General features: G+C 33.9%; 2 protein-coding genes across 2 annotated transcripts; one reads left to right on the top strand and one right to left on the bottom strand.

Annotated features, from left to right (window-relative positions):
• Positions 1-1,631: 1,631 nt before the first annotated feature.
• Positions 1,632-5,804, top strand: LOC139839936 (3-dehydroquinate synthase, chloroplastic-like). Its single transcript, XM_071830151.1, has 8 exons — positions 1,632-2,017; positions 3,769-3,919; positions 4,126-4,293; positions 4,390-4,616; positions 4,705-4,828; positions 4,923-4,985; positions 5,089-5,232; positions 5,522-5,804. Exons 1-8 carry the CDS (start codon positions 1,698-1,700, stop codon positions 5,651-5,653), a joined length of 1,329 nt encoding a protein of 442 aa, XP_071686252.1. The 5' UTR covers positions 1,632-1,697; the 3' UTR covers positions 5,654-5,804.
• A 1,444-nt stretch (positions 5,805-7,248) lies between these two features.
• Positions 7,249-10,621, bottom strand: LOC139840175 (photosynthetic NDH subunit of subcomplex B 5, chloroplastic-like). The gene is made up of 5 exons (XM_071830404.1): positions 10,262-10,621; positions 8,658-8,718; positions 8,406-8,468; positions 8,017-8,075; positions 7,249-7,645 (listed from the first exon to the last, which is right to left on the bottom strand). Exons 1-5 carry the CDS (start codon positions 10,529-10,531, stop codon positions 7,415-7,417), a joined length of 684 nt encoding a protein of 227 aa, XP_071686505.1. The 5' UTR covers positions 10,532-10,621; the 3' UTR covers positions 7,249-7,414.
• Between the last annotated feature and the right edge of the window lie 495 nt (positions 10,622-11,116).

The raw sequence follows: 11,116 nt of genomic DNA on the forward strand, positions 1-11,116 counted from the left end.
GAAATATACCCCCGAACATTACCCATAACCTCCTTGGCAATAACCCATAATTTCCTTAGCTCTATCCCGCTCGAAAACATATTTTGAAGTGACACGCTCATGACCTCGTCGTAGTATTTTATGTATAATATTAATTAATAATAATACTACTAATAGTATTAAAATTAATTATAATATTAATTAATAATAATAATAATAATAATAATAATAATAATAATAATAATAATAATATATAAATATATATTACAGAGGGAGATAGATGGATTGGGGTGTGTGTGTGTCTCGAAGCAAAACGAATTCAATTTATAAACTTTTCCTGAAATCTGACCCCATGCGATCGCATGAGTTTTATGCCTATTTTCCATGCGATCGCATGACCCCAAAATCCAGCTCACATTTTTTTTGTATTTTTGTTTGTCGACATAATTATTAATAATATATATAATATATTTAATTTATATAATTAATTATATATTATATTAAATTCACATGCATAGTTAACTTGTAATATTTGTTCCGATAAGTCGTACGTTGTTACGCGACTTATGTCCCGGTTCCGGTTTTTCGAGTGTCCCTTCGTACGCTGAGAAAACTTGTAATTTACATTCTAGGACACGTACCTTTATCAAAATATAGCCTTAAATTATCCCTAAATTATACCACCCAAAGTATATCTTAAACTTTCGAGTATTTTGGTCATTTACTTCTATAAATCATTGTCTCGTTATTTATCAATATAATAGTATTTATCAAACGTTTCATAACCAAGTTAATATCTATTCTCAATATTTATAAACACGTTTTAAAATACGTATAGCAAGTTATTCATATAATTAATTCTTATCAGTTAATATTCCTTATTATTGTATGTGTCCAAATTACGTTATTTAAACAAATAATTCACCATTTATTCCGAATACCGTTAAAAATGAATGATTTCTCAAATCAACGTGGACCTCTCAATAGAGACACGTAATAATATCATAATTCTTAAGAGACTCAGTAAATATCTTTTACTAGAATCATTTGGCATAATCTTTTAACTCTGTAGTTAAATATATCAATCAGATAATCAAACCAATAAGTTTAATGCACAATATCATATCCTCAACGCTTTGTTACATTTTCAAGTTATAGTATATGTATCTATATATAATTGTTCGCGTTTCGTTGAGAACAATCGAAGGTTAATTGAACAGTTCAATATTTTGAGATTTAACTTCATAGACTTTGTTTATCGTGTCGGAAACGTTAATCATACAAGATTAAGTTTAAATTTGGCCAAAATTTTCCGGGTCATCACAATAACTTGCAGACTTGCTAACTTCTTGCTGATATCATGCTACTAACTTGCTGTTTTTTTTCTGACTTGCTGAATTTTGGTTACTGATCTTGCTACACCTTGCTACTATCTTGCCTAATTTGCTGATTAAAAACCAGCCATGATGCTACTGCTCTTCATGCATTAGGATCGAGCCTAAGCTCCTGATACCATTGTGCATTTCCTTAACCGATTATCTGGAACACTAAGCAGGGACATTAGACGACAAAACAAGCATGTGACTGAAAAGAGCGCTAGAGGCAACCTTCCTTCACCTACCACCCCAACCCCTCTCTCAAATAAAAACTGCCTGAAATTGAAATGGAATCACACATTTTTCACCAACCTCCACCTCTCAATCTCACCCAACAATTCCATGGCAGCAGCTGCGGCGACGACGGCGACGGCTTCATATTCAAAGCTGTCTCCCAAACATAACCTACCTATCTCCTCCAATAAGAACGTTCTAGGGTTTCAACCTGAAAATTGTATTCGAATTCGTCCAATTTCGAGTTCTCGCTCAGCTAAACTTCCGATGAAAGTTTCCGCTACCTCCGCCGTGACGCCATTGATGGATACTAGTAGCAAGTCGAGCTCCGATGAAGCTCCGACTATAGTTGATGTAAATTTAGGTGATCGGAGTTATCCTATTTACATCGGATCCGGTCTTCTTAATCAACCGGATCTTCTACAAAGGTATTACGAATTATTATACTCCAATTTTATTGCTATTGTTGTTGTTATGGTATGTCTATCTTAATTATAGCTATAATTGTCATATTTTGTTTCATAAAAATGCTATTAGGTTGATGGATTTTTTATATGATTGGGACTCATACTGTGTTATATGATTAGATGAATTCCGCATGTTATGATGAAATCTGTATTTCAGGTTTTGGAGTTGGCGTATAAGTGTACAAGTGTATTATGTATTTATACATTGACATGGTGCAGGAGGTTTATTGAAGTTACTTATAGGGTAGTCTACTGATATGTTAAAGAAGTGTAGTTATAGAACTTAGGAATTAACCATGCACTGACTTATCGTCAAATATTGTGATTTCGGAATTCGTTTTGTGAATGGCTTGTTGTATGGGAAGACTTCCAATTTGGAACACACCTTGCCCTTATTGTCAGCATGACCTTAGATCTCCACGAGCTGCAAACTTTATGCCACATATCTCATTGTTGTATGTATTTTAAATAATAGGATGTTTCATCATTTTCATAACTACAGCTAGTGAACTTGATGAAAGTTCCACAAAATTCCTGAAGAAATCCTTAAGCAAGAACAATAATATTAGATTTCTGAAAGATACATATATGAGCAACTTAAAGGGCAACCTGTAGATAATTCAAGATAAAAAAAGAACTTTTGGAGCAGTGATAATACAAATAACAGTTAATCGAACTGATGGTTGTTATGGTCCTCCTGGATCATATTACTTCGTATTTGTCAACCTTTGATCGTTGTTACGTGTCTCACAATTCATTAAATAAAGCATTATCGTATCAACAATCTACACTATACAAAATTACAAATCATGTTAGACATATCAGATATACAGATGATGAAATAGAAAAGATCGTTCCACCTTTCAAGTGTATTGAATATTGTACAGTAAGACTATAGACAAAGAACACTTATCAGAAGCAAGGATCTTGAGTGGTTTTTAGTTGTAGTACTTCCTTACCAGTTTGACATGATTACATTAGCAATTTATATTTATGATGCGTTTTACAAAGGCTATGCTTACTTTTGTGACCTACCATTAACTGTCATACTTCTGTTAGAAACCCTGTTATATTTATGTCATTTAGAGGAACATGTTCATCTTGGAGTGAATTGAATACCCTTAAGATTATATTCTGTTTTGAATTAAAGCAATATTGAGTGAAAACATGTTGCTTCAATTGCTGATACTGACTGAAAAGTTACAGCAGGGACAACCAAATGAATGAACGATGGCTATAAAACAGAATTAAGAACAGAACTCGGAAGCATATAAATCATTTAGAGAATACATCAGGCTACATTTTGCTATAGGGCCAATAGGAAAGCAGATTTATTTGGTTTTGAGAGTCTATGGAATAATGGAAGTATAAAGAGGATTATATAATATAAAATGCGTGTGATGATGTATAGAAATTGAGGTTATTCTTATCTTGTAGCATTTCTTGATCTGTAGTTAGTTTAGGAGATGCAGAAGACAAACAATTACATATAGTTGATAAATTATTGGTCAACGTGATTCTGAATGAACTTCGGTGCCAAGTATTTTAATTACCTTTAGTTGCATTGATAGATTTTGATGATTTATGCTCTCATACTTAACAATTAAAAGATGCAACCGATTAACTGCGAATCATTGAGTGAATTCGATTGCTATAAACATTACACACCTTATTTCCCTAAATCATTGACATTTTTTTTTTCTCTCCTACAGACATATTCATGGTAAGAGAGTTCTTGTGGTCACTAACACAACAGTGGCCCCCTTATACTTGGATAAAGTCGTGAGTGCTTTGACTGATGGAAACCCTAATATTAAAGTTGAAAGCGTTATTCTACCTGATGGCGAGAAGTACAAGGACATGGTAGGTATCTGGAAGCATCTAATTACATCTTTACATACCTTTAGGGGTGGCAATTTTGACCCATTTGTTAGAATTGGAATCCAGGTTATGACTTTATCCAAACCGGTACAATCCAAAAAGTTAACTTATAAGGAACAGATACAAATGGGTCAAAAGTTGTGTAAAGCGTATTTTATTGCATAAATGTGACTACTTTTTCATGATAGGACACTCTCATGAAAGTATTTGACAAAGCCATCGAGTCTCGATTGGACAGACGATGTACATTTGTTGCCCTTGGTGGTGGTGTTATTGGTGACATGTGTGGATACGCAGCAGCTTCTTTTCTTCGTGGAGTTAATTTCATTCAGATTCCTACAACTGTTATGGCACAGGTGATTCTGATATGTTACGCTGGCTGTCAATTTTTAGAGGTTTTTATTTTATTTTTTTTAATTTTTTTTCTGATATACTTCTTTTTGTTCTTTCAGGTGGATTCTTCTGTTGGGGGCAAAACTGGAATAAATCATCGATTGGGAAAAAACTTGATTGGTGCATTTTACCAGCCACAATGTGTTCTCATAGATACTGACACTTTAAACACATTACCTGATAGAGAATTAGCATCAGGGCTAGCTGAGGTCATCAAGTATGGGCTTATTAGAGACGCTTCATTTTTTGAATGGCAAGAAAAGAACATGCATGCATTAATGTCCAGGTACAAAGGGAACTATCTTGTTTGTACTTAACATCAGGTTGGTCTTTCAGGTTAATGATTTTCTAATTCTATTTAATGTTGCTTGCAGGGACCCAGATGCTTTTGCATATGCTATCAAGCGTTCATGTGAAAACAAGGCTGAAGTTGTGTCCCAAGATGAGAAGGAAAGTGGGTTACGGGCGACACTAAACCTGGGTCATACTTTTGGTCATGTGAGTTTCACTTTTCTTAATTGTGTTATCACACGCACTTCTTTACTTTTTAGCTTTATTCTTAGTGATGATCCTTCTGATCGGTTGGTTACAGGCAATTGAAACTAGCTATGGCTATGGACATTGGCTTCATGGAGAAGCAGTTGCAGCTGGCACGGTATTTGCATATGTGCCTTTTTCAGACTCTTGATACATTGTTGATAGTTGTATATTCGTTTGAATTTTTTTTTTTTTTTTTTTTTTTTTTTTTGTAACTTCAGGTCATGGCTGTTGACATGTCGTATCGCCTGGGTTGGATTGACAAATCTATTGTAGAACGAACAAACAACATATTAAAACTAGCCAAGCTGCCCACTACTCCTCCAGATATGATGACTGTAGACATGTTTAAATCTGTCATGGCTGTAAGTAGAACCAAAATGACAACTTTGACCCATTTACTTATGAACTAGTTGATTTGTGTTTGTGTTTATCTTAATCGGGTTAAATCAAATCAGTCCATCACTAATACATACAACCTCATGAATTTGCTTTATTTAATTTAAGATTAAACCATCTGTTGTAGACTGTTGTTCACATTAACTATATGTAACAAACGTTGAAAATTGACACTAAAGTGTTAAACGGTCCACTTCGAGTCTTATATGTTGAAATCTTGTTTCTAACTGCTTCTTATTCACTTTGTTTGGGTAGGTTGACAAAAAGGTAGCTGATGGATTACTAAGACTCATCCTCTTAAAAGGTCCATTGGGAGGCTGTGTTTTCACAGGAGAATATGATAGAAAGGCCCTTGATGAAACCCTACATGCATTTTGCAAGTCGTGAGCATATATACAGTTTTGATTCTTTGTTGTGATATGTACGTGCCATACATGGTATAAGTTATGTCTCCGGATTTCTTGTACCTACAAGTGTGTTTTTTAGATTCCATTTCATTTATAATAAACTTAGGGGTTCTTAGTTCCCCTTTGGTTAATGTTGGTATTTATTTCTGAGTGACGTGAATACGTTATACTATATTATCAGCACCTCTTTAATCTATTATGTATAAATTCTAGTTACCGGGGCTTACAGGCGTTGCGTCATGTGGGTGTCATGTTTCTGCTATTCAAAGTATTGTGCGAAACATCATGTTAGAGTTAAAAGTCTGAAGTTTGGTTAAGGGGCCTTATATTATGGAGGTTGAGAGTTTTGGGTGTTCTTATGCCCTGTGATGTAAAGGACTAAATTAGTGCTCTTAGCTTGTCGGGTTTGTTTATATTGATCACTTCAGAAGTTTTTGTGCTATGTCAAGTCTTTGCTTACGAAACTGTGACCTGTGTGCGCTGGTTTATTGGTTGACATTTAGCATAAGTTAAAAAAAGTTGGTTAACATTCAAGAAACCTAACATATACCATGAACATTTGATTAACTAGAGAACCACACATGTAATTTTTTTCTTAAAAAGACAATTAGTACACTTTAACACGAATTCTTGTTATGAATATATATATTGTCCATCTTTGAACTTGAACCAATAACTGATTAGAGGGTCACCTTCATTTGATTAGAGGGTCCCCTTCATTAGGTAACTGTCGTGATCTTCCTGGGATGAATCGAAGAAGATTCAAAACCAACTCTGGGTTTCAAGGTAAGAAGGAAAGTAAAGGAATCAGGAAGCGGGTCCGAATAAGCTAAAAACTCAAGTGTAGAACTTCACTTTCTTTGTATCTTTTTTGATCAACTGAAATGTGTGTGGGAGAAGGGTGTGTAAGCTCGGGAAATTGAGAAAAAGGCATGAACACGGTGTCGTTAGGACCAACTGCATCACCATTTACTTCAACTATTGACGGTTGTTGATACAAATCTTGAAGCAATGGAAGATATGGTGTCAAATGGTTCTGAAGTTTGGTAATTTTTGTTAGGCACTTACAAAAGATTGGAAAGATTCTGATAGGAACAAGGGTAGGGTAGGATTGACAATTTCCACAAATTGATAAGTTGTTAGGTTCTGACTTCTCATAATGGTTTGTGCCTATGAGAAAAAAGTGTCACCTTTTTGTATGGTGTAATCAAGTTTAGCATAAGAAAGGTTTGTACTTTGTAGTTGTGTTAACTGCATTGCATGAACGTGAACCGCGTTTCAACTGCTACCGTTTAACATATTTCATAAAACTTCTCGATTCATTACTTTCTTGACTCTTGACTAGGAATTATATAGAGCCAAATGAAAATGATCACAGATTCTACCTGGAGATGAGTTTATGGCAATATTCTCCACTCTCTGAAATGTATTCACAATAACTTTATAATAAATATAGTTTTTAGGAAAATAAAAAAGTAGTATACCTCTAGCTTTCTTATGCTCAAGAGTCAAGATTGTCCATACTACTCATACAGTGAATAGTTATGTATCAACAAATAAATAAATGTAGGAATATATCAGAAGCAATAACAAACATACCTTATAGAATTTATTACATGTATACATATGGATACAGAGTTTTTACCACCACAAATCCAAAAAAATAAAAATAGATTTTCCATGTATATGAGGTGAGGTTCTTCCATAAGAACTTGACAATCAAATAAGATGATACAGATATTTATCTTTTCACAATATCATCATTGTTTACGGTGAAATCCCAAAGTTCACCGTATTTTTCATTGAAGTCCCAAATATCCATGGTGTTGTAGTCTGATATTAACTTATCTCGAGCACCCCTCTCCATGTTATATATTTGTGGCTCGAAGTTGTACGCCTCACTTGGTTTATCCATCTCAATTATACAAAATATTACAACGAATATGGCCGCCCCTATGTACAAGTACTCACCCTGAAAAACGTAAATGTTTATCAAACTCCTACTTCATCAAAGGATCGTCTGTTTGCCCATTGTAGAATGCAAAATATGACTTGATTGATCAGGGTTGCTCATTACAGTTACTAATTGACCATTGACCTACTGTAGTTCATACCAAAATATAGTGTGCTTATGTTAATGCTATGAAATGCATCCAAAGTTGTAACCTTTTTATGAAAGTTAAAGGTATATGATCATTATCATGGTTGTAATCTTTTTATATTTGGAAATTGGAAGTAACAGATCAGATAAGTATAATATGTTATATTTTTCCTGAAATACTGCATATAAATACCTTCTCTATTTAACATGTAATAGAAAAAAAAGTTGGGAGTTAATCTAACCGGAACATTGAGGTACATCCCGAGAGCCACAGACGGAAGAAATAGCCATGAAATGAGACCTGTTCCGTGAAAATTAAAAGATCTATATCAATTTAATAATGCAAAAATCAAGTATAAACGAGTAATTTGATAAGGTTTTCTCTGTTTAGGTTACCCAGAGAGGGGAGTATTATTTACGAAGATGTACGCGGTCTAACCGGGTTATCCCGTGACAGTTTTCGACCCTTTCTCTGTCCACCAAAGATATGCTTCTAGTGATATAGTCATATGCATAATTTCATAAATCAAGCTTGAACGATAATATCTTATAAACGTTATGGCTCCTAAAGCTGCCCATTTGTTAATTCAATACATAAAGTATTATGACTTAACAAAAGCAGGAACTGTACCTTGAAATCCATTAGGAGGATCAATTGCTGCATAATCTTCTGCTATTGATCCCCAAAATGTTGCTGAAATGTGAATTTGGATCATTAAACCAGCAAATTAACATAACATATTTATCTTTCTGAGTTTTTTTGGTCAGATCCATCTTCATTAGTTCTCACAAAATTCAGATTCTAGCCGTTAAGCGAATATATTAAATAAACAGAAGGAATGGAGGTGGTTAATGATTAATAGTTGAAAAAAAGTTTGCTTACATTTGTCATCTCCTTCATTGTATGTGTGGTGTCCATCATACACTCCGTAAACAAAATCATCCTACACCCGAATACCAAAATTAGCTTATAAACTAAGAATGAGTAAACGGATAAGGTTTTTCTATTCAGACTATCCAAGGACGAGATGTATTATTATCCAGATGTGCGCAGCATATCCCAGTTATCCCATGACCATTTCTGACCCTTTTCATAGCCACTACCAAGATACGCTACTATCGAGTTCAACCTTACACTTATAAACTGAGAATTACCATAAAAGCCTAAGTATCACTTCCAAATCATGGTTATATCTTTTATGCAAAAGACACTCAACATAAACTACATAACACATTAGTACTTGATATATAATCAAAAAATACCAAAATACCTCTAGCAGTCCAATCAATAAAAATTAATACCAAGACCAATTAGGGCTGCTAACAATTCAGCCTTTATCTAGCAATTCAATGCATATATGCAGAATCGAGCGAACTCCAAGAGCAATTATCAAGCTTTTGGAGCCTAATATAAGGTTGTGTTTATTTCACTCTTAATTAAAAAAAAAATCATGTTCGGTTCAGCATTCGGTGAATTTTTGTGTAAACTATAAATTACTCTCCATTTTTCTTTAACATCTTCCTTAAATTATATCTAAAAAATTATCAAACAACGTATCTTTTTATTTATCATGTAAAGGTTAATATGATAACCAAGGGAGGCCCGGAGGTGGAACAAAGTGATCGACCGCTCAGGGCCCACGATATTTAGGGGCCCAATTATTTTTATATACAGATCGGAGATTTAAGAAGCAGGGGAACTAGATAAACACAACTAAAGCAGCGAAAGGAAAACACAACAGGTCCAAAACAAAAATCGAAGACCACAAAAAAAAAAAAAAAATTCAAAGTCCACTAGCATTTTAGAAAGGTCGAAAGAGCATTTTTTAAATAATTTATATTCTTTGTTAGGGTCTAAGGGCCTTTTTTTCCACTTCGTTCTAGGCCACTAAATTTTCGGACCAGCCCTGATGATAACTTTACACCATTCAGAGTGTTTTTTTTTAAGGCAATGCCCGTAGCTAGTGAGGATTGAACCAGGGTCTCCATTGGAGATTTCCATGCATCCAGGGAGTTACATCAGTCAGAGTGTTGATTTACAAAACCTTTCAATCATTCAAATTAACACATCAATACCTATAGCAGTCAATTAAAAATTAATACCGTGATCAATTAGGGCTGCTAACAATTCAGCCTTTATCTAGCAACTCAATGGCATATATGCAGAATCGAGCGAACTCAAGGAGCAATTATCAAGCTTTTGGAGCCTAATTTAAGGTTTTGTTTGTTTCGGTCTTAATTAATTCATCCTTTATCATTCAAATTATGAACCATTTAACGCTTAATTGTTATGTTTGATCAAACGAAGCCTAAATACGTACTGTATGAGTGTATATAAAGATATTTTTAAGTCAAAATTAGCAAATGATATTATTAATTAATTTACTTACCATCAGTGTTTTCCACAAGGTTTCTCCCTTTTAGTCATGTTCTGTTCTAATTTTCATATACTTTTGATTTGAGTAAAAAAAGAAGAAGGAAACTTACGTTACTGATACCACTATTGTCCCATCGATCAACGGGATCTTCATTGAGATCAGGTTCGATATCAGTTAAACCAGCAGCATTCAATCTCCTTATCCCCTTTCTGTTACATCCATTGTTTTGGTTTCTTTTATATCTGATACCACCAAATGAAGTGGAACAAATTTCATCAGTTGATGAAACCTTGTTGATTCTGTTTGTATATTGTTCGAATTTAGTAGTGATTTTGGGGATTGGAGCAATGGATAATGTTGAGAGTGAAACCCCCGCCATTTTTTGTTTGGGTTCTAAATTGTGTGGCCTTTGAGATTTTCAGTTTCTAACTCAGAGATGATGCTCATGTCACTCATTGGTGATACTTTTTTTTTTTTTTATCTCAATGTCAAGTATAGTTGCTTCTTGTATATGTATTTTAAAATTAAGGTTTAAAAAATGTCATACTTAAAAAAAGCAAAAATTATATTTTATCCCTTCTAATTTATTACTCCAACTTCATCATTATTTTAAAACTTATACGTAACAGAGTTATGTTAAGTACTTAAAACGAAATAAAACGAAATGAATCATAAATACCTAGAACGAAATGGAAAACAATCCCTTAGACCCAAACGAATAATATAAACTATTTTGCTAGAATGCTAGTGAACTTCGATTTCTCTTTTTTCTACGTCATTTCATTGTTGTTATTGGCGTATTGTGCTTCGCCAACATCAGTTGTGTTTTCCTAATTTCCACGTTTCTCAAATCTCCGATTGTCTGTATATATACAAAAAGTTGATCCCCTAAAAACTCTGTGCCTAAGCGGTTGATAGGGTCAATTCAACTAATTTCATTATATTATAATAATAAAATAATTAT

The sequence above is a fragment of the Rutidosis leptorrhynchoides genome, chromosome 4, assembly GCF_046630445.1.
Source record: "Rutidosis leptorrhynchoides isolate AG116_Rl617_1_P2 chromosome 4, CSIRO_AGI_Rlap_v1, whole genome shotgun sequence".
NCBI lineage: Eukaryota > Viridiplantae > Streptophyta > Magnoliopsida > Asterales > Asteraceae > Rutidosis > Rutidosis leptorrhynchoides.

Excerpts from the sequence above, each read along its gene's own strand:
- LOC139839936 (XM_071830151.1), top strand. The coding sequence starts at position 1,698 with ATGGCAGCAGCTGCGGCGACGACGGCGACGGCTTCATATTCAAAGCTG. Across the intron at positions 4,294-4,389 it reads CTACAACTGTTATGGCACAG|GTGGATTCTTCTGTTGGGGG; the intron begins GTGATTCTGATA and ends TTGTTCTTTCAG. Across the intron at positions 4,829-4,922 it reads TGGGTCATACTTTTGGTCAT|GCAATTGAAACTAGCTATGG; the intron begins GTGAGTTTCACT and ends GGTTGGTTACAG.
- LOC139840175 (XM_071830404.1), bottom strand. The coding sequence starts at position 10,531 with ATGGCGGGGGTTTCACTCTCAACATTATCCATTGCTCCAATCCCCAAA. Across the intron at positions 8,719-10,261 it reads ACAATAGTGGTATCAGTAAC|GATGATTTTGTTTACGGAGT; the intron begins GTAAGTTTCCTT and ends ATTCGGGTGTAG. Across the intron at positions 7,646-8,016 it reads GGATGTACCTCAATGTTCCG|GGTGAGTACTTGTACATAGG; the intron begins GTTAGATTAACT and ends TACGTTTTTCAG.